At 42.6% G+C, this 23,647-nt stretch overlaps 1 protein-coding gene across 2 annotated transcripts; it reads right to left on the bottom strand.

Annotated features, from left to right (window-relative positions):
* Nucleotides 1-9,634: 9,634 nt before the first annotated feature.
* On the bottom strand, nucleotides 9,635-22,057 carry GSTO1 (glutathione S-transferase omega 1). Of its 2 annotated transcripts, XM_004370117.2 has the most exons (6): nucleotides 21,771-22,057; nucleotides 21,465-21,573; nucleotides 17,128-17,350; nucleotides 13,993-14,091; nucleotides 12,343-12,449; nucleotides 9,635-11,334 (listed from the first exon to the last, which is right to left on the bottom strand). In XM_004370117.2, exons 1-6 carry the CDS (start codon nucleotides 21,802-21,804, stop codon nucleotides 11,181-11,183), a joined length of 726 nt encoding a protein of 241 aa, XP_004370174.1. In that variant the 5' UTR covers nucleotides 21,805-22,057; the 3' UTR covers nucleotides 9,635-11,180. The 2 variants fall into 2 exon arrangements, with proteins under 2 accessions (XP_004370174.1, XP_023597024.1); XM_023741256.1 differs by lacking the exon at nucleotides 21,771-22,057 and having other exon boundaries at nucleotides 9,636-11,334; nucleotides 21,465-21,723.
* Nucleotides 22,058-23,647: the final 1,590 nt, after the last annotated feature.

Raw genomic sequence — 23,647 nt, 5'->3', positions numbered from 1 at the left:
GCGGCGCTGCAGTTTCGCCGCCGCAGCTCTGGCCCTCCTCGCCTCTTCCAAACGGTCTCGCTCTCCCGTATCACTCAGATAAATTTCTTAACCTTGCCTTGTTAAGGGCTCCCAGATATTTACATAGAATCAAATCACTTGTTTTTCCAGGTCTTTGTTGTAAGAGGGATATAGGAAGCGTCTAACTACTCCATCATGTTGACCACACCTCCAAAAAGACCATATTTAATGGTCTGACTGAGACTGGAGGATCCCCAGAAAGCATGGCTCCGAGACTCTGTCAACCCAGAACTAAAACCATTCCCAAGTCCAACTCTTCAGACAAAGATTAGACTGTATTATAAGACATAAAATGATACTTGTGAAGAGTGTGCTTTGTATCTCAAGTAGACACATGAGACTAAATGGGCAGCTCCTGTCCAGAGGTGAGATGAGACGGCAGAGAGGGTCAGGAGCTGGTTGAATGGACATGGGAAATCAGGGGACATGGGAATGGACATGGGAAAGGAGGAGCGTGCTGTCACAGTATAGGGAGAGCAATTAGGGTCACATAACAATGTATGTATAAATTTTTGGATGACAGACTAACTTGAATTGTAAACTTTCACTTAAAGTACAATTAAAAAAAAAGAAAAAAGAAATAAAAAGTGGGCAAAATATCTCAATAGACATTTCACCAGAGAAGATATACAGATGGCAAGCATATGAAAAGATACTCAACATCATATGTCTTTAGAAATTTACAAATTAAAACAACAATGAGATACCACTACACACTTATTAGAATGGCTAAAATCTGAAACACCAAATGCTAGTGAGGATGTGGAGCAACAGGAACCCTCATTCATGGCTGGCGGGATGGCTGGCGGGAATGCAAAATGGTACAGCCCCTTTGGAAGACAGTTTGGCAGTTTCTTACAAAGCTCAACATAGTCTTACTATATGATCTAGTAATCACACTCCTAGGAATTTACCCAAATTAGCTGAAAACTTATGTGCACACAAAAACTTGTGCATGAATGTTTATAGCATCTCTATTCATAATTGCCCAAAATTGGAAGCAACCAAGACGTCCTTCAATAGGCAAATGGATAAACAAGCTGTGGTATACCCATACAATGGAGTATTATTCAGCAATAGAAAGAAATGAACTATTAATCCACAAAAAAACATGCAGGAACCTTAAATGCATATTGCTAAGTGGAAGAAGCCAGTCTGAAAAGGCTACCTACGGTAGGACTCCAACATTTTGGAAACACAAAACTACATGGTGGCCAGGGGTTGGGAGTGGTGGTGAAAAGGGGTGGGATGAATAGGTGGAGCCCAGGGGATTTTTAGGGCAGTGAACCTAACCTGTATGATACTGTAATGGTGGATGCATGACATCATGTATTTGTCAAAATCTATAGAACTGTACAACACAAAGAGTGAACCCTAATGTCAACTATAGGTTTTAGTTAATAATAATTTATCAATATCAGTTTATCAGTTCTAACAAATGTTATCACACCATTGCAAGATGTTAATAATAGTGGAAACTGTGGGCAGGGGGAGAGAGAATATTTGGGAACTCTGTACTTTCTGCTCAGTTGTCCAGTAAACCTCAAACTGCCCCAAAAAAGAAAGTCTATTTAAAAAAATTAATTTTTTAAGTATACCTGTGTACCTTCCAGAACACTATACCTGTATGTTGGAAGTCAAGTTCTGAAATGCAAGTCTCTCTGGTGAAGTTAGGGGTGAAAAGTCAGAGGGTATGGAAACAGTTCTTCCTCTGCAGGAAGCAATATAGTATTAAGTTTCTTGAACAGGCCCTGGAGCCACACGAGCTGATTTTAAACCCTGACTTTGGCACTTAGGCAAGCTATTTAATCTCTTTGACCTTCCACTTCCATACCTGTAAAATGAGAACACTAGTAGTACCTACTCAATAGGTTTGTTGTTCTTACGAGTGAAACTGTGCTAGACATTGTCAGTATACTAAGAGCTCAGTGTACTTCGAAATTAATGGCAAACAGTGGAAAATAAGAACACATTTTTATTAACATAGCACACTCCAATTTTGTATCGATAAAGATGAAATGCAGTGCAGCTCAAGTTTTCCCAAGCATACTAGAATTAAAATCAATTCACACGGCTTACTTCACGCGTTTAATGCCAGTTGGGTGGGCTGAATGCTGCAGGCTACATTTCAGTAATGTGGTTTTCAATCTTTCAATATGGTTTCCCTGGAAAGATTTTAATTATGACCTTTATGCTTATCCCTACTTCCTTTTTAAGACCCACTTAAGTACCTCTTTAAAATCCTCTTTGCACACTTTCCTTCTATGTTATTATTTCATGTTTACACATCTATTATATTGACTCACTCAAGCAAGAAACAAATGATAGTAAAGCCGTATTAACTTACTTCGAATTGGTTTCCAGCCACCTGAAATACAATCGGATCTGTTTTGAAAATGTGAGGATCTTTGGTCATGGGTGATTAATTACTTAAGCCTCCTAGGAAAAGAATGCCAACACAGAAATAATTTATTTACTTCATTTACATGGGTCTCTGTTTTGAGAGGAGAGGAAGTAGAGTTTGCATTATGCAAATTTTCAAATTTTTTTATCATCCTATTCTCTGATAATGGCAGAAAACTAATTTATATGAAAGATTGTGTGATTGGGTGTTCCACAATTGTTCACCAAGGGCAAAAGAGTGAGATAAGTGAGGAAAAAAAAAAAAAAAAGACTCTATTCTCAAATGTGTCTAGATTCAGGATTTGTTTCCAGAAAGTGAGGATCATAAGGGAATCTTGTGTTCTAATGAAGATGTCTTTGAGACATATTAAATAAGATTACTATGGTTGTCAGGAACCAATGGCACCGAAGGAAGAGGTCCAAGCTGCACTGAAAGCATTGGCAAAAAACAAGCCTCCAGGAATTGATGGAATATCAATTGAGATGTTCCAACAAACGGATGAAGCACTAGAAATGTTCACTTGTCTGTGCAAAGAAATTTGGAAGACAGCTACCTGGCCAACTGACTGGAAGAGATCCGTATTTAATTTATGCCTATTCCAAAGAAAGGTGATCCAACTGAATGTGGAAATTATTGAACAGTATCATTAATATCACACACAAGTAAAATTTAGCTGAAGATAATTCAAAAACGGTTGCCGCAGTACATCGACCGGGAACTGCCAGAAATTCAAACTGGATTCAGAAGACATGGAACCAGGCATATCACTGCTGATGTCAGACGGATCCTGGCTGAAAGTAGAGAACATCAGAATGATGTTTACCTGTGTTTTATTGACTATACAAAGGCATTCGACTGTGTGGATCATGACAAATTCTGGATAACACTGTGAAGAATGGGAATTCCAGGACACTTAATTGTGCTCATGTAGAACCTGTACGTAGATCAAGAGGCAGTCATTCAAACAGAACAAAGGGATAGTGCGTGGTTTAAAGTCAGGAAAGGTGTCCATCAGGGTTGTACCGTTCACCATACTTATTCAACCCCTATGCTGAGCAAATAATCCCAGAAGTTGGACTATATGAAGAATGTGGCATCAGGATTGGAGGAAGATTCATTGACAACCTGTGTTATGCAGATGGCACAACCTTGCTTGCTGAAAATGAAAAAGACTTGAAGAACTTACTGATGAAGATCAAAGACTGCAGCCTTCAGTATGGACTACACCTCAACATACAGAAAACAAAAATCCTCACAACTGGACCAATAAGCAATATCATGATAAACAGAGAAAATATTGAAATTGTCAAGCATTTCATTTTACTTGGATTCACAGTCAACACCCATAGAAGCAGCAATCAAGAGATCAAATGACACACTGCACCGGGCAAATCTGCTGCAAAAGATCTCTTTAAAGTGTTAAAAAGCAAAGATGTCACCTTGAAAACTAAAGTGCGCCTGACCCAAGCCATGGTATTTTCAATTGCCTCATACGTATGCAAAAGCTGGACAATGAATAAGGAAGACAGAAAACGAATCGATGCCTTTGAATTATGGTGTTGGCGAAGAATATTGAATATACCATGGACTGCCAAAAGAACTAACAAATCTGTCTTGGAAGAAGCATGGCCAGAATGCTCCTTAGAAGCAAGGATGGCAAGACTTCGTCTCACATACTTTGGACATTCATTGTCTCAGTCATCTAGTGCTGCCATAACAGAAATACCACAAGTGGATGGTTTTAACAAAGAGAAATTTATTTCCTCACAGTCAAAGTAGGCTAAAAGTCCAAATTCAGGGCATCAGCTCCAGGGGAAGGCTTTTTCTGTCGGCCTTCTTCTCTTCAGTGTTCCCCCGGACTAGGAGCTTCTCTGCACAGGGATCCTGGTCCAAAGGACGCGCTCTGCTCCCAGCACTGCTTTCTTGATGGTATGAGGTCCCCCTGTCTCTCTGCTCACTTCTCTCTTTTATATCTCAGGAGATTGCCTCAGGACACAATCCAGTCTTGTAGATCCAGTCCTGCCTTACTAACACAACTGCCATACATCCTACCTCATTAACATCACAGAGGCAGGATTTACAACATATAGGAAAATCACACAGTACCAGGAATCATGGCACAGCCAAACTAATATACATTTTTTGGGGGACATAATTCAAACCATGATATTCTACCCTTTGGCCCCCAAAAAAATCACATCCTTGAAACATGGAAAACATATTCACCCCATCATATCATAGCAAAAGTCTTAACTCCAAGTCCAAAATCCAAAAATTCCTCTTCATCTGTGAAATCTAGAATACAAGTTATTTGCTTCCAAAGGTACAATGGCAGAACAGGCACAAGCTAGACATTTCCATTACAAATTGGAGAAACTAGAGGAAAAGAAGGGATAACAGGCACCAAGCAAGTCAGCAGAACAAATTACATTAGCCCTCAAGGCTTTCAAAATAAAATCCTCTCTTCTCTGAGACAATTTACACAATAGCCCTGCCCTCTAGACTCTAGGTATTGGCCACAGTCTCTGGACTTTGAGTGGAGGCCCCTCGGCTCTGGGCTTCAGCTCCGCCTCCCAGGCCCACTGGGACAGCAACTCTGCTCCCTCGGCTTTAGGTGCACCATTCTCCTACTCCACTGGAGTGACAACTCCACCGTTTGAAACCCCTGAGGTCACGGCCATACCTTTTGAGACCGAGGCAGCTCAGCTTCTTGTGTCCCTTGTCTCTTCAGCTTGTTTTCTGGTTTCTTGGCCTCTCAACTCCTCGGGCCTCACGCCCACATCTGCCCTGCTGGGGCAAGTGTTCCAAAGCTCTGTAGCTCCACCAATAAGTGCCCGGAGGCACCCCACCCCACCAGAAAGCCTCGTGCGCACAGGCACTCAGCTCTCTCGCTCCGTGGGTCAGCAAGCCTAGCTCCACCAATAAGTACCCAGAGGCACCCCACTCCGCCAGGAAGCCTGCACACAGGCACTCAGCTCTCTCGCTCCGTGGGTCGGCTCTAGCACCATCTCAAACTGGTCTCCTGGTTCCGCTGCTGCAGGTTCTCTGCTGCTGCTGGTCCTCTGTCACTGCCACACCTCTATCCATTCACAGTTTTAAAACTGCTTCCACATTTTAGGTATCTGTTAGAGCAGCACACCACTCTCTCGGTACCAAATGTCTTAGGCTGGGTTCTCTAGAGAAGCAAAACCAGTAAAGCGTATAAATATATATAGAGAGAGATTTATATCAAGGAAATAGCTCACATAGTTGTAGAGGCTAAAACGTCCCAAGTCCACAGATCAGGGTAGAGGTTTCTCCCAGTTCAAGTAGCCGCAGAAGCTAGTGAACCCAAGGTCAGCAGGTTGGAGAGGGGCTCCCGCTCACAGGCTGTGAAGATCAATGAATTCCAAGATCAGCAGACAAGACCTCAAGGTTTCTCCTGATACACGTAGCTGCAGGGGCTGGTGAACCCAAGGTCAGCAGGTCGGGGAACCGGACTCTTGCTCACAGGCTGAGAAGTTTGACGAATTCCGAGATCAACGGGTAAGCTGCTAGCTCAAGTCCCACGAACCGGAGGTGAGACAACTAGAGGCAGCTGCTGAGTCTGGAACAAGCCAAAAACCTTGGCAAGGTGAGCAGGCAGAAAGTAACCTGCAAAAGGCAGAGAGATGAAACTGAGAGGGCAGTGAGCTGCCACAGGCCCCGCCTCCACCAGTACCACTCAGCAGATTCCATCATGGGGGTGATCACAACCTTATACAACTGCTAAAACACTGAGAATAATGGTCTAGCCAAGTTGATATACAATCTTAACCATCACAGACATGCTATCAGGAGGGACCAGTCCCTGGAGAAGGACATCATGCTTGGTAAACTAGAGGGTCAGAGAAAAAGGAAGACCCTCAATGAGATGGATTGACACAGTGGCTGCAACAATGGGCTCAAGCACAACAACGATTTTGAGGATGGCACAGGACAGGGCAGTGCCTCATTCTGTTGTACATAGGGTTGCTATGAGTTGGAACTGACTTGACAGCATCTAACTACAACATAGTTGTCAAGAGAGGAACATCTTCCCAACTAGGGAGAAAGCAGGATCAAAGGAAAACTTTGTTAAGTACTTGATTCTGATTTTCTATCCCTATTTCTCTTTACACTTGAGGAATCAAAGAAAAAAAACATTTTGACATAATAACATTTGAATAATCAGAGGCAAATTTTCAAGATCCTGAAATTAGCAAAAGTCAAATATCTGGAAAGTCAAAACACATTTAGATTGGAAAAGGAACATCAAGTCCTCCCATAGTGTTGGTGGTGTCAAAAAGTTGGATACTATCTTCTCCTGGTTCAACTTCTAAATGCTAAGAGTTGATGAATAAAAAGATACTGGGGCAGAAGTGTAAGCTCTTATCTCAAGAATAGTCTTGCTGAACTATCTACGTGGGATCAAAGGGACAAGAGCAACCTGAAAGGTTAGAGAGGGAACTTAGGTGGCAGTGAGTTCAGGTTAATGGTGGAGAAATACCATATATTTACATGTTGCTGAAAAAAAAAATAGCATAGCATGCTTATAAAAATACCTAAAGCAGCGGAGGGCACGGTTGGCATACAAATGTAGAAGGTTTGCGCTATTTTCATAGAAATATGGTAATTCCGTAAAGGAGGGTGAGAATGGTTGCACAACTTGAAGAATGTAATCAATGTCACTGAACTGTATATGTAGGGATTGTTGAATTAGTGTGTTCTACTGTGTACATTTTCAAGAACAACAAAAAAGAACAGTATCATTGCCGAATGAAAGGTAATCTAGTGCTAAGCATTCAGGCTGGATTCCAATCTCTGTCAGCACTTACCAGCTGGATGACTTTGGTCAAATTTCCACTTTCTATGCCCTGGTGGTCTCATTTTTTGGAGTTAATAGTACCAATACATCATGTGCTTTGAGGAGGATTAATTCAGATACTGGATGAAAAGCATTTAATACTTAGCATATGTCTAGTATTAAGCATTCAACAGAATCTATTATTGTGTTTATTATTATTTGACTGTAACAGTGAAGACTTTCATAGCCTTTACCAAGACAGCAAATTTCCGGGTACCAAATTCCCCTGACTGCCAGTACCCTAATTATGTGGTATAGTTAAACTAGTGGTGCCCAATGCAGGGCTGAGAACTGGTGGACTGGAGTGGTTTTCACCTCTTTCCAGACAAACCAGAAAAATAAACAATTTAATGAGTTGTTTTTTAAGTTAAAGGTATTTGGTTTAAAGGTCTGTCTGTTCTTTATTCTTATAGTCCTTTGTTAAAAAAAAAAAAAAAAAAAAAAAAACTTCTTTTTTAACAGTTTTAGATTTACATAAAAATTGCAAAAAAAAAAAAAAATAGTACAGAGTTCCAGTTTCCCCTGTACCATTTGTATGGTACAACTGTTACAAGCAATAAACCAATATTGATCCATTATTATTAACTAAAGCCTCACCTTTTTCAAATTCCCTCAGTTTTTACCTAATGTCCTTTTTCTGCTCCAGGATTCTACGTTACACTTAGTCATCATCTCTCCTTAGGCTCCTCTCGACTGTATCAGTTTCTCATGCTTTCCTTGTTTTTGATGACCTTGACAATTATGAGGAATACTGGCACGGGTATTGTAGAATGTTCCTTAGTTGGACCTTGTCTGATGTTTTTTCCTCATGGCTAGACTGGAGTTATAGGTTATGGGTGAGACAGGCAGCCTCAGAGCTCAGCCCTTCTAGGAGACACCTGCTCTGGCTTATCCTCCTACAAGAGTAGAATAGGCCACACATTCTTCTGAAATTGTCCTTGACAAGATAACCACAGAACAGCTATAGCTGGCCTCTACCAGTTTTAACAGGTTTTCAACGCCATGTTAGCACTTTAAGTGACCTACTAGCTCATTAAGTGCAAAATACATATAAGGACCCCACCTCTGGGTGAAGGCTTAACATGCTAATGAAGGAAAATCGACCTCTTCCTCCATCCTGGGGAATTGAACCCTTCAATAGAGAAAATGCACAGTCGTGCTGAAGCTCCAGATGCCTGCGAAGGTTGATCCTGACTATTCACACTAAATTTACATTTCCTTGTCTGCTCTGTAAAAGGCCGCCTCCCCAAGCCGCCTGCGAGCAGTCTTGGAGGTAGCAGCTCAACTGCTCCTTTCCTTGGGCAATAAAATAAAGGTGACTTTCTACTCTCCCACCTCGGCCCTTTGTTTATTGGCTGTGCTGAGTCGCTCCAGGAAAACCTGGAGTTTCCACCCAGCAACATGCAGAGGAAGACCACAGAGGTAAAATGCCGTATCAAGGGTACATACAATTAACACAATTTATCACTGATGATATTGACCTTGATCACCTGGCTGAGGTAGTATTTGTCAGGTTTCTCCACTATAAAGTTACTTCCCACCCACCCCCCTTTCCATACTGAACTCTTTGCAAAGAAGTCACTGTGCAAAATCCACATTTTTAAGGAGTGGGAGTTATGCTCCACCTCCTTAAGGGCAGAGTATCTACATAAACTTCTTGGAATTCTTCTGCTTGGGAGATTTGTCTCTTCTCTGTCATTTATTATCAGTATGGACTCATGGATGTTTTATACTTGACATTATAATCCAATACTCTTATTATTTTTGTTCGAATTGTTCCAGCTTTGGAGCTACTTCAGTTGGCTCCTGTGTCCATTTGACATTTCCCCAACTTTTTTTTAGCCTTTTTTTTCCAAGATGCTTCTACCTTTTTTGAAGTTAAAATCTTTTATGAAAGGTTGCTAAAGGTAAATAGTTGGGCTTTCTTTTAATGTGCCAGGCAAAAATAAAAAGTTTGCAATACTATTCTGGGCCCCGAATTCGTTAAACTCCAAGGTTCAAAATCGACCTCAAATTCCTCGTCCCTTCAAATACTACGCGGACCTGGCAGGACTCCCCGTGGAGGCGAAAGAAAAGATGCGTCAGCATCCGCAGCTTGCGGTGGGAAACGGCGGCAGCGGAACGCCCCGCCCCTTGGAACGCGATCTTACCCGCCAACTGGCCGCGGCGCCCAGAGCTTCAGCCAATCACAAAAGCTTTTGGAAGTGCCCCAGGCCGAGCTGAGCCGATGGGTGACCGCGTTATAGGCTCCTGAATACCGGAATCGTAGGTCTCTCGCGGTGTCTGCGGCGGGCGGAAGTGGAAGTCTCGTGGTGGTCGGCCGTGGCCGCGCGGCACCCGGGATCACATCCGATTGAAAATCCGCCCGGAGAATAGCCTCGGGGCGCCAACCGGGGCCTGTAGGGTTTGCAGGCGGACGACGGCAGAGATGGGTCTGCCCGGAGCCTAGGCGTTGTTGGCAGCTGAGGGTGGGTAGGCGGCAGGAGGCCGTTTGTGAAGTCAACCTTTTTTCACAGCAGTCTCTCAGGTTGCGGCCCCCAGGCGCCTGCATAAGCGTGGGCCTCATTTCAAATACAGACTTCTCAGCCCACCCCAGACATACTGAATCAGAAGTCCAGCGGTGAGCCATAAGTGATATTTATACACACTTCACTGTAGAACTAATCATCCAGAGGTTTTCCTCTCTGGCAAACTTTGCAGAAATCAGTACGGGAAACCAGACCATAGAGGGGCGAGTGTACAGCCGCCTTAACTACGATGGTAAGAGGTTCTGTAAACACATCAAGGTTTCACGTAACCTCGGGGCCTTGGTTGCATCATCTGTAGAATGAGGTGAGGCTCTCCGACCTACCTTCTCATGGAGGTGATGTGATGATAAAAACGAAATTGTGAAAAATGGAATAGGAGAATGTATGGAAGATGGCATAATTTTGAGTGGGGATACTTTACCCATACCCATTGCCATAGAATCGCTTCCAACTTAAAGCTACCCCATAGGACAGAGTACAGCTGCCCCATGAGGTTTCCAAGGCTGTAATCTTGTTTACTCATCCAGCCATCACTGGATTGGCTGTAGTCTTCATAGTATTTAATTATGTATATGGGACACCTGGAGTCTCTGGGTGGCTCAAACGATTGCTTAAGTCTGGCGGTTCAAACCCACCCAGAGGCATCTTGAAAGAAAGGCCTGGCAATCTGCTTCCAAAAGGTCACAGCCTTGAAAACCCTATGGAGTGTAGCGCTACTTTGCATACATGAGGTCACCATGAGTCGGTATCAACTCAGTGGCAACTGGTGTGGTTTTGAATGGGACAGCTGCTTTGTGCACAGCCTGGAGTTTGGAAGGAAGGATATGAAAGGAGTTAAGAGATTGGAGACTAGGGAACCAACCAGGGGGCCACCCAGTTACCTAACTTTGAGGTGATGTAGGTCTGGTTTTCACTGGTGACGATGGGAATAAAAGAAGGAGTGAAATTAAGTCAGTGTTGGAAAGAATGAGGAGTTGAAAGTTTCTGGACTTAGAAGCTCAAAGGGAAGAAATCCAGGGGCATCTCTTGAAGGGTATCCAAGTGGAAATGTCTTCTGGGCTGTTAGAAATCTAGACTGAAGACCAGATCTAGCTAGAGCCAATTTGGAGGTTTTCCCCATAGACTATGATGGCAGATCCCTTAAAGTGATTGAGTATATCCTGAGACTGGAAATGGAAATGCAGGAGGCTTTGAGGGGACCCCACAGTCAGGCCATGTCAAATAAGTCAGAGAAGGTGATCCAATGGTAAAATAGAAGCATGTTATTCATATCTAGGATCTTCTAGTGAAGATCATACAGATTATTGCTGACAACCTGCTTTCATCAGAGCCCATAGTCATAGGCCTCAAGGCTGTTCTGTGAGTAGAGAGCAAAGAAACCTTGGAAGGCCTTCACATCCATGCGGAGGGCTGATACTGTGGGATCCTCCCACATGGCTGCCATCCAGAGCTTAAGTTTTGGAGTGTGGTCTGCACACCTGTGGGAGGAGGCGAGAATGGAAAGCGTGAGCTAGGTTAAGTAGGAAAGCATTGTAAGTAAGTCTCCCACATACCATCTTCATCACTCTGCAGTTTCATTTTGTTTTACTCTAGCCTTAAAAAAAAATCTTGGAGAAGTGTGCTGTCACATTATAGGGAGAGTAACTTGGGTCACATAACAGAGTGTGTATAAATTTTTGTATAAGAAACTAACTTGAATTGTAAACTTTCATTTAAAGCACAATAAAAAAAATCTTTCTTTAAAATGCATGTAATCACAGAATATTAGATTTGGAAGACATTTGTGAGGTGTTTGTTTTATGAAAGAGGAATTTGAGACTAGAGGGAAGTGACCTTGCTTAGTTAGCATGAGAACTGGGACTAGAATCCTTTTTTGTCCAAACTGAGAGACTGATAACTTTTTAAAATGAAACATGAAAGACAGTGAGGAATATTTTCATTATTCTATGGCCAAATTGTGACTAAAAATAACTGCAAATCACTCTAAGAAGTGGGAGGAAGCCTAGGTGGCTGCCAACAGACAGCCAAAATGGGCCCCACACGTATCTAAAATTTCCCTTCAAAACATGGACTTTGGAAAGAGTAATGTGGAAATCTTACAGGTAAATGGGAGGTAGCATTAGCCATACAATCCTATACAACATCCTTATAAAAGTTCACATCCTTGTGGATTTTTAACCAGACCAAAGAAAAAACCAAACCCGTTGCCGTTGAGTCAATTCCAACTCAGAAAACCAAAAGGGAAGGAATAAGACCAAAAACATTTTACTGAATGTCACAGAACACCCCCCCGCCCTGCTTCCAGAATGGGCGCAATGGTGAGTGTGGGTATATGACATAACCTGGATAGTCCAAGACATTCATCCTGTCTGATTGTTCCCACTCACCAGTTTTATTAATTTTTTTTCCCCAGGAAAAAAGGGACAATATATACCATTCCAACTGTCATTATCCTAATGTATGCACAAAGTATTCAAATGTCTTACTCAGATAACTCCATTGCTTGCAGCCATTCAAACCAGGGCCAGATGAGGTAATCAATCATAGAAACAGAATAGCCACCAAAGAAAGTTGTCTTCTTCTTGGTCAGAACCTGAACATTAGACAGCATAAGAGTATGCATCAGAAACGATGAAGGCAAATTAGAGCAGGTGAGCCTTTATTCCTGCCATATTCAAGTTTTTTGTTTTTGTCTATTTGGTCAGTTTAAGCTTTAGAGTCTGTTGGTTTGGGATGAAACAAAACAACAAAATAAACTGGAAAGCAGAGACACAGAATATAATATCTGTCATACATGTACCAGACAAAGGACTGGTATTCAGAATATAGGAAAAACTGGAAATCAGTAAGAAAAAAGGCAAACAACCCATTAGAAAAATAGGCAAGACTTGAATTTCACAAAAGAGGATGATCAAGTGGCCAATAATCATTTGAACAAGTGCTCAACTACATTATTCATCAGGGAAATGCAAATTAACACCAAAATGCAATACCACTACACACCCACCATGCTGGCTAAAATGAACAAGAAAGACAAAGTTAGCAAGGATATGGAACCACTGCTGATAGGAGTGTAAATTGGTACCAATGTTTTACAGAAAGAGCCAGTCCCTATCAGATGGTTTCAGAGATTAGAAAAGAGGGAGAGTTACTCAACTCATTTTAGTTTAGAATATCCTTGATACCAAAACCAAATAAGGATACAGTAAGAATAGAAAATTATGGGCCGCTGTTATTTATGAACTCAGATGCAAGAATCTTTTAAATATTAAATAATTCTACAGTGTATATGAAAGTCCATTAAGAACAAGTAGGTTTTATCCCAGTAATAGGATGGTTCAACACCAGAAAAATCTTACCAGTAACACTGTATTCAGTTTATAGGGAAAAAATTCTATGGACATCTCAGATGCAACAGATGCAGGAAAAACATTCAATAAAAGTCAACACTCATTCATGACTTTAAAAAAAATGAGCAAACTAGTAACAGAAAACTTTCTTAAGATGAAAACAAGTTTCTGATAAAAACTACGGTAAACTTCATACTTTTTGATAAAATGTGAGATGCATTCCCATAAAAGTAAAAACTTCAGGTTGATTATGAATGGAATATCTCAAGTACAAGGGGAATTCTAGTTAAAGGCCCAACTGGCAGCTCTCCCCCAAAGAAGGTCTTCCCTAAGCATCTTCCCAAAGTCTTTGCTGTGGGTTTACTACGTAACATTAAGGGGAAAAAAAGAACACAGTGACATTTATGCTTTGACTAGAGTTATGTTAAATTTTTATTTTTTAATATATGGACAAGGAATGGAAGCAAGCATAGAAAAATGAAAACAGGTAACAAATTGTGGAAATGTGGGTGAAATTTTCTCTTTTTTCCTTGACATTTTAATGTCACTGCAAATAAATAAAATATTTTAAAAGCAAGCCCATAACAAAATATTTTTAGGTGTTTTGGTTTATTTATTAAACAGAACAGCTAACCACAATCTGCTGTAAACTAATCCGTATGTGGTATTATTACTAATTGTCATAAAGTGACTTGGGAAATAGCTGTATGTAAAGAGTAGAAGGAAGAGGAAGGTAGAAATAGTGTATCAGTTACTCTGATAAAAGCTAGAAAAAACATGGGTTACCTCCTCTAGCTTGCTGAATTCTTTACACAGTTGTTCCTTCAGGCCAGAGCAGTCTTCCTTATCTCGCCTGCTAAAAATGCTTTTTAACAAACGTGGTACCTAGGCAGAGAATAATTTCTTAGATTATAAATTCAAGGCTAAGTATATTTTCCCCCTCCACATAAAAATGTGTTAGAACCCTCAGAGTTCTGGTGTCAGGGTGTTCTAGAAACATCAAGGGTGCTGAGTCCCTATGTTCATAGAGGTTATGTACTGATCTTAGAAATAGTTTTGTAGCCTAAGATTTTACCAACCTAAGGTTTTACAAGTTGCAATTAACAGAACCCATTTTGGTGAGTCTCAGCGAAAAATTTCCTAAAAGGACATTGAGTGGTCCATAGAATTGTTGGGAGGCTGAACAACTAGGCTTGGAACTAGTTGGAACATTCCAGAATCATGCTCAGAACTGGCCTGATGGGAAGCACCACTGCTCCCAGTGCCTCAGCTGAGCACTAAACACTGTAGTTTCTGCTGTGGCCAGAAACTGGACTCTCAGGTAACTGTTGTTGTTAGTTGTCATTGAGTTGATCCCAACTCATGGCAACCCCATGTGTGCAGAGTAGAATTGCCCCATAGGGTTTTCAAGGCTGTAACCTTTTGGAAGCAGATCACCAGGCTTGTCTTCCAAGGCGCCTCTGGGTAGGTTTGAACCACCAACCTTTTGGCTAGTAGTAGAGAGCTTAACTGTTTGGGCCACCCAGGGAGCCCTGTGGTAATTACTAATGTTAACAGCATGGATGTCATTTCTACTCTGGAATTTAATCTTGCAACCAGAACTGCTCCTGAAAGCTGGAAGCTCCGCCACCACTGTAGCCAAAAGAATCAGTGACCCACACCAAACCTGTTTCCTCACATTGCTCATTTCTGAATTGAAGTCTGTTGTTGTTAGTTGCCATTGAGTCGATTCCGACTCGTGTGTATATATCTGACAGGAAGAGCCCAGGTCACAGGTCCTTTGCCCTAGCTGCAAATGGAGCTGGGGGAGAGAATTTTTCTGATTTCTACCTTGGGGAGAACATGAGAAGTGTTCAAAAGGTGCCAACTATCTAAGACTTGACAGGTATCATTACAGATGCTTTAATGCTTGTGTTGGTATTTGTGTGTTAATACTCTGGTCTTTGATATAATCTGATTGCAAGAGACAGAAGTCGACTCATCCCAGTTTAAGTAAAGAGGCACTTGTGGAAATACAGGAGAATCTCATGAAATTCCACTGATGTCAGTACAGCTTGGCCTCATTGGAACCGGAGGTCTGCAGTCAGCCCTTCGCCCACATTTCTGTCCGGGCCTTCCTAGTCTATCATCTCTACTTCTCCTTATATATGTCTGCTCTGTGTCATTTCCCATCTGTTTGTTCCTTTTGCAATGCTCTTAATCCTGCTTCCTTGAAACTTTTTTACATGACTTTGCTTTGTCAGAGGAGCCCTTGTGGTGCAGTGGTTAAAGCAATTGACTGCTAACCGAAAGGTCAGTTGTTCGAAACCACCAGTGGCTCTGCATGAGAAAGATGTGGCAGTCTGCTGCCATAGAGATTTACAGCCTTGGAAACCCTATGTGGTCGCTATGATTCAGAACTGGCTTAACAGCAGTGAGTTTGGTTTTTGGTTTTGTCAAGTCCCCAATGAGACATAAGCTTACAGCTCCAAAGCTCAATGTCTTTATTGTCTTTGTCTATATTTCTCAGTTCCAAGTTCCCAGGAGAGAAGTTGATTGGCCTAGGTCTGGCAGAGAAGTCCTTTTCTGGTCTGATCCTCTGGCTAGGAGGATGGGGTCATGTGATACATAGGCTACTTCTTTCCCAAATGTGTGTAGGGAAGTAATGGTAGACAATCTCCAGCTTTACTTTTTAGCTCATTTTCTTTCTAGACAGTACAATGAGTGTCTTTGTTACTTTTTTTTTTTAACTCTCCAAGATCTGTCTTGAAAATGTCATATTTCCCTTCCATCATGTCTGACAGCAGCCATCTCTACTATTCTTTCACCCTCATCCTGCTGAGTCAGACAGTTCCCTCTTCCTTCCTCATTGGCTTCACTTTACAGTGTCTCCTGAAACAATACGCTCTCCTATAAGCCCCTTCCATCTTCCAGGTATTTCTTTCTCTAGAGACAAGATATTCCTTTATAATATGCTGACCATACAACCAAGGTAACAAGATTATAGGGCTATAATCTGGCATTGCTCTTCTTGGTGTCTAAACACACATCTCTTGGTTGTTTCTTTGTTAATATTGATTGTTTGAACTAATCCACAACACTGATGCCAATGAAAATACAAACAGTTCTTCTATGGGAATGCTATTTATTCAGTCAGCTGAGAGCTACTGCCAACAAACAATAGATGCTCACTGCTAGGCACTGTGGCTACAACAGCAAGAGCTAACGCTGAGTATTTACCCTGGGTCAGACTCTGCTATGCTTTTTATATTTATTAATTTGTCTTTATCTTATGAAGAGGGAACAACTATTATACCTGTTTTACAAATGATAGAACTGAGGCACAGAGAGTAACTTGTTCAGAGTCCCATGACTAGGAAGTGGCAGAGCTGGTCACAAACCTAGGCAGTGAACCAACAGTGATCAAAACACAGCCCTTACCCTCCAGGTGTTCCAGCCCTAGTGCAATACACAGGCAAGAAGGAAGGCAGTCACAATACATGAGCCTAGAAGCTCCAGAGAGAAAAGTCAGCACATTATGGGAACACAGCACTGGGGTACCAACCCAATCCGGGCAAGCTTCTGGAAGGCAGCATTCTGAGCATGAAAGATGAGTTGGAGATAAGCAGACAAAGTGAGAAGGGGGAAGAATACGAAAGATTTCTTCCTGGAAGAGGTGAGACAGAAGGTGGCAAATGTAGGAAAACAAGAAGTTCAGCCTGGCTGGAGCATAAAGTGTCAGGAGAAGAGAAGAGGGGTTATTTTTCAAATGTAAACACAGGAACTGGACCGTGAAAGGGCTTCAGGACGTATCAGGGGTGACAAGAGTATCTTCCTGTCTTGTTTTCCTCTTCGAAATCACTGAGCCATAAATGACAGCATTGATTTAGCTTAAAAAACAAAGATTTTTCAAATAGGAGCTGAAATTTCTTATACACAAACCTCAGAAAATAACTCAAAGTCCATCTTCTGGCAAGCTTTCTTATAGGGGTCATCTGGCCACAGCTTCTTCCCTGGATATGCTTCATCCAGGTACTCACAAGTGATGGCAGATTCACAGATCAGTTGACCCTGACTGTTTTCCAGAACTGGTACCAGACCTAAGGGATTCTTTGTAAAGAACCACTCAGGCTTATTTTTCAGGTTGATATTGATGACTTCATGCCTGAAAGACATACAGAAGACTGTGAAGAGAGTGAAACATTTTTGCACTTTTGAATAAATCCTCACTGGCCCTACCATCAGCTTAGTGATCAGAATCCCAATTTTAGAAGTCAGCTCAGCCTTGATTCCTCCCTGCCACCCTCACATTTCTTCCCTTTTCCCCCTACCTGGCATCAAATCGACCTGCCAGCTCGACCTCTGAATTATATCTGGATTCCGTCCACTTCTAAGCTTCACTGTGACCACCTAGTCTAAAACATCATCTCTTACCTGGACCTTTCCAAAAGCCTCTCAACCAGCCTCCCTGCTTGCACTGTGACTTTCCTACAGTCCATTCTTCACACACAGCCAGGGTGAGTTTTTACAAAAGTTAACTGAGTCAGGCCATCCTCTTGCGTAAAGTCTCTCAAACGCTCCTCGTTGCAACGAGGATAAAATCCAAACTCTTTACCATATCAAGATATGTTGGATATGGCCCCTGCTTACTTGTCTCCTATGACTTCTCCTCTGGTCATTATGATCTGGCTACAATGACCTTTTTATATTCCTTGAACTGGCCAAACATGTTCCCACTTTGGAGTCTTTGTGCTTGCTGTTCCTCTGCCTGGAAAACATCTTCCCAGGCCATCATCCCAGGTCAAATATCACAGCCTCAGAGAGGTGCTCCCTGCCCATCCACACTGAAGCAGCTGTCCAGCCTCCCTCTTCTACATGATCACCTTGTTTTACTTTCTTCATTGAACTGATGATATCGATCTGAAATTATCTTGCTAACTTATTTACATATTTATTATCTGTCACCTTCCTAGAATAAGCCCCATGAAAGCACGGATCTTGCTCATATTAATAAAACAGTAAACATGTAAATGAACAAAATTTGAGCTTTAAATGCTATGAAGAAAATAAACATAGTTTTTAGATAATGACTGAATAAATATTTGTTGAATTAATCAATGAATAAAGTGGAAATGCCTCAAGACTGTCAATATTATACTCCATTTTTGGCTAAGAGGTATCTTAATTTTAAATTATACCAGGCAACTAATAGAATTGGGTCCAGTATGTACTGTATGAGAATCAACATGATAAAATCCAAGTCCTTTTGCTAATTTGGATTTTAAAAAAAAATCCTTGCTTTTTAAAAGGATGTTAAGGAACCTTAAAAATCCACCCACCTAGTAGATTTTCAGATTAAATCTCCATGATTTGATTTTTTAAAAAAATGTTGGGTGGGTAAATCATTCAAAGTAAATGAATAAGGAAGAAAATGTGACGTTCAGGCTATATTTGGATTATAATTCCATCTGTCTTGTATCTTGCCTGAGAGATTTCAGACAATACAAGAGAAAGGAAAGTTTCATATAATTGTTAAAGTCAGTTTTATATAATTGTCAAAGCTGGGTAATAATTCAAAAGAATAGTTACTCAGAAACAGTATCCAACAACACACCTTTCGTTTCCTATTTCCACATCCACAGCAGTAGCTAGAACAGAATTGAGTTTTGAGGTTTTAAAGACGTAATCCCCCATGGAAACAAAGGAACAGCAGTTTGAAAACTACTGTGTGTGTGCGCGTGTGTGCGCGTGTGTGTGTCTGTATGCACTAAAAGGTTCATGAGCTGACAGAACACTGGGCACTCAGATGCCAGCCACTGCCAGGAAAATAAGGCCACTTGCCAAGGACTTATCAACATAATTTCTGAAAATGCATACTATGAAAACACAACGTCGATCCTGGGCCTTTGTGATAAAGAAGGCTCTGAGAACCCATTCATTTTGGTAATCTGGCATCGTAAACCAACAAGGCAAAACACCTGCCGCAACAAGTCGGAAGATGCACGTTTTAGAGAAAGGCATGTTTTCTTAGGTTATATCATGTAAGAAAGATCTAGTGTTTCATCTTTGACAGTCTCCTGGGGCTCAAACTTAATACTAATTCATAAATATGCAGTAGAGATCTGCTCTTCGCCCTACCTAGCAGATATCACCCTCCACAATTTTTTGGTAAAATCAATGTTCCTTTGGAAACCCATCCCAGTAATTAAGGTAGGGTTGTTTTCAACCTAGGATTCCAGAGAGGGGCACATAACCCCAGACTTTGTGCCCCTGAATCCAGCTGTATCCTGCCCCTGGATTTTTCAATTATATGAGTGCAATAAAAGTCTTTTTTCCAATCCGGTTTGAACTAGATTTCTCTTACTTGCAACAGGAGGTGTTCTCTACAGGAACACCTGGATACACTTTACTAAATGATGAATATTTTGCTGTGTGTTCAGAATCATAATGTTATCCAAATGAGATGCAAACCTTAATGAAGCGATGGCTAATTAAAAAATAATTTATATTGTTTTCTTTAGCATACATCTGTCATGGTTTGAATTATGTCCCCCAAAAAATGTGTGTATCAATTTGGCTAGGCCATGATTCCCAGTGTTGCATGGTTGTCCTCCATTTTGTGATTGTAATTTTACATTAAAGAGAATTAGGGTGGGATTGTAACACCACCCTAACCCAGGTCACATCCCTGATCCAACCTAAAGGGAGTTTCCCTGGGGTGTGGCCTGCACCACCTTTTATCTCTTGTAAGAGATAAAAGGAAAGGGAAGCAAGTGGAGAATTGGGGGGACCTCATACCATCAAGAAAGCAGTGCCGGGAGCAAAGCACGTCCTTTGGACCAGGGTCCCCACGGAGAGAAGCTCCTAGTCTGGGGAAACATTGATGAGAAGGCTGACAGTGAGAGAGAGCCTTCCCCTGAAGCTGATACCCTGAATTTGGACTTTTGGCCTACTAGACTATGAAAAAATAAATTTCTCTTTGTTAAAGTCATCCACTTGTGGTATTTCTGTTAGAGCAGCACTAGATGACTAAGACAACATCTTAGATTTCTTTTTAAGGAAAAGAATTGCCCACCTAAACACTCTCCTCCTCAAAGACTAAAATTAGTTTACAAACCCTAAGCACATAGTTGGAAGCCCTGGTTTCACAGTGGTTAAGAGCTCAGCCGCTAACCAAAAAGTCAGCAGTTTGAATCCACCAGCCGCTCCTTGGTCATCCTATGGAGCAGTTCTGCTCTGTCCTATAGGGTTGCTGAGTCAGAAGTGACTCGATGGCAATGGGTTTGGATTTTTTTGTTGTTGCTGAAGCACATAGATGGAAAATCCCTTGACGATGGGGGCTACGTTTTAAACTTCCACAGAGCCTTCCACAACACAGATTATGTAATGAATGTCTGTTTAACAGATTCCAAAGGTCATTGGAAGGGAGGCCTTCCCAATAGATACTTAGTGGCAACTGAGAAAAGCCAAGTTACTACTTCATATTTCCTGTGGATCACCCACATATCAACCGCGCTAGATTCAATACCAAAGCTTTGCCAAGGGCTGAATTTTTAGGCATAGATGCTTCCCTTTATTCGACTCAACCAATAACTCAACATATATGAATCTATTAACTCAGTACTCTGCTAGGTGGGTAAAGGTCTGGACTCTGTCCTGGGGAAAACTATCGGTATTCAAGGAGGGACTGTCTACAGAATAACGCAAACAATGTATAGGACAAGCAGTACAAGAATGGAGAGACCACAGTGGCGAAAGCAGAAGGGTAGAAGCACACAAATCAGGAGACCTACCACGGCTAAAAGCTTCTGCCTGTGGTTACCAGCCGAGTAACATAGGGCAAATCATTAGCCTTACCGGAGCCTCAATTTTTCTGATAAAACATGTGGTTGGTTAAATGAGGTGTCCTAGGCCAGTAGATTAGGAGCCCTGCTAACTGAAAGGTAGGTCAGTGGTTCGAACCCACCAGCCGCTCTGCCGGGAGAAAGATGTGGCAGTCTGACGCCCTAAAGATTTACTACAGCCTTGCAAACCCTATGGGGCACTTCTACCCTGTCCTATAGGGTCTCTATGAGTCGGAATCGACTCGACAACAATGGGTTTTTTAGAACAGTGGAGTGCACGGTTCCCCTTTCCCCCTCCCCCCGCAGGGGAGAGACTCCATAACTATGTCCCCACAAAAGGTTAAGAATAGTTTATTTTGCAGTAAAAAATAGCCCCGGGGCCAGATCGGAATTCCCACCCTGGCCGCCCGCAACAGCTCCAGCCAACGTCCTCACCGGATTCCCTTGGCTTTCAGGACCAGGAGCGTCCTCTTCGCGAACGGGCAGAACCTCATGCTGTAGATGCGGATCAGGCCCTCCGGGACCGGCCCTGGGGGCTCGCTGCCTGCCGGAGTTAAGCGGGGGCGGTTATGGCCGGGAAAGCGGTCCGCGATCCCCACCCTCTCGCCATGCGGGGCCCGGCGGCGGAGAGGTCCCGCGCGCGGCGGCCGGGCGCGATCCCCGCACATGTGAGCCCGACCGGGCGGCCTCACCCCTGGAGGAGCTGCCCTCGGACCCAGACCCGCGGCGGGCAGGCCTCACCTTTCGCCAGGCTCCGAGCTGACCTCTCCGACATCGTGGCGCAGCGCAGGCTCTCCGCTCAGGGTTTGACAACGATTCAGGAAGTAGTCGCCCCTCCCTTCGACCGCAGTGCGAAGGGCAGTGGGCCGCCCGAGCGTGGGTGCCCAGTACCGGTGCAGCCTGAGCGCTTAAAGTGAATCCGCAAGCCCACGAGTTCTGTGGGCGACCCTGCCCGACGCACGCAGGCTCTGGTTTCACAGTGGTTAAGAGCTCAGCTGCTAACCAAAAAGTCAGCCACGTTGAATCCACCAGCCGCTCCTTGGAAATCCTATGGGGCAGTTCTGCTCTGTCTGCACCAAGGAGCACGCAGCCACTGCAGCCTGAGCGCTTTAGGGAAAACGCGGCCGAGAACCCTCGCCGAGGCGCCCCGCCCCGGCTTCGCGGTTTGCCTGGGATATCTCTTAAAACACGGCGGGTTGCGCTTGTGCCAAAATGTATGGGGCTAACCAAGAGAGGCTCCCGCGTTCAAATGCACACAAAAGGCTCGAAATCTTCAGAGCCATTCCTCCGTCCCAACGAAGGTGGTCTCCAGTCAGCCCTCCTGGCAGGTCCACGCCTGACCAGACCTCCCCGGATCCCACACCTCGCACCCCGCCCAGAAAGCGCCTCCGGCCGTCCTCTCAGAACATATGTGCATTTTGATAACCTGGCATTGTAAACCCACAAGTCAAAAAACCTGCTGCAAGTTGTAGTGTGGTAAGAGATCGGTTGATAACCAAAATGTTGGCAGTTCGAATCTCCCAGTTGCTTATTGGAAACCCTATGGAGACACTTCTATGAGTCGGAATCTTGACGGCAATGGGTTTTGTTTTGTTTTTTTAATAAAAGTCTAATGCTGTCATGGTGCCCTTGAACTTTTCTTTCCTGACCCCTGCGTTCCGGGGCTGTTTAAGTGAATCTTCTGGCCAGAACTTTGCCTAAATTCACTCAGCCCAGCTGCCTGACTCTGAGCGTAGGCCTTTACTAAGGTTTCAAAGACCAAATGTTTAATAAATAGGTGCTTTCAGAAAGCAGACCATCATTCCGCGGTTAATAACACTGTGTCCTATAAGTGCACTGCCCTTAGAACGGGCGTCCTTGTCACATTCCCCCTCTTCCTCGAGGTTTCCCCGACTTTAGGGCCTGTGACCAGGGGTCAGTGCTCCCTTACATGGTCCATACTTCCAAAGGCTCCTGTTATGACTTAGTATGACTACTGGGAGGGCCACTGCCAGAAAGGTCCCAGCCTTGAAAACCCTATGGAGCAGTTCTACTCTGCACACATGGGGTCGACATGGATCGGAGTGGACTAAGCGGCAACCAACAACAGTAAGAACATATTTAACTTCATAAACAAATACTAAATTAAAAAAAAAATTAGACCATGGGCCTTACTAATTAAAGCTTTTTAAGAAAATAATCTGTGTGATACAAATTAACACTGTAAATATAAACTTTGCTGGGCAAAACATCTGATTGGCTAAAGTTAATTTTTTTAAAAAAATCACTCAAGGTATTATTTCCACTAGAAAATTCTAAAACCACATTTAAAAATTTTTACATTTTAGACCATTTATTTGGAATGGCCTGTCCCCTAATCGATATGAATGGTGTAATGTTTTGTTGTAATGATTTGAAAGATGCAACCCATCAATAAAGAAAAAGTTAGTTTCTCAAAGAAATAAATTGAAAATAAAAGATACCGTCTCGGTAAAACTAAGTACATACTGCATTACTGCTATGCATTATAATAGATCATCTCCAAGTCCTTCGTGGCTGTACATGTAATATGTGAACATTTGGATACACTCTGCTGTTAGTCACAGTTAAAAGGGTACATACGGTACTGCACATTTTTG

This window comes from Trichechus manatus, unplaced genomic scaffold (assembly GCF_000243295.1).
Source record: "Trichechus manatus latirostris isolate Lorelei unplaced genomic scaffold, TriManLat1.0 scaffold00007, whole genome shotgun sequence".
NCBI lineage: Eukaryota > Metazoa > Chordata > Mammalia > Sirenia > Trichechidae > Trichechus > Trichechus manatus.
The sequence above is the reverse complement of the archived record's forward strand: the minus strand, read 5'-3'. Positions and strand labels throughout refer to the sequence as shown.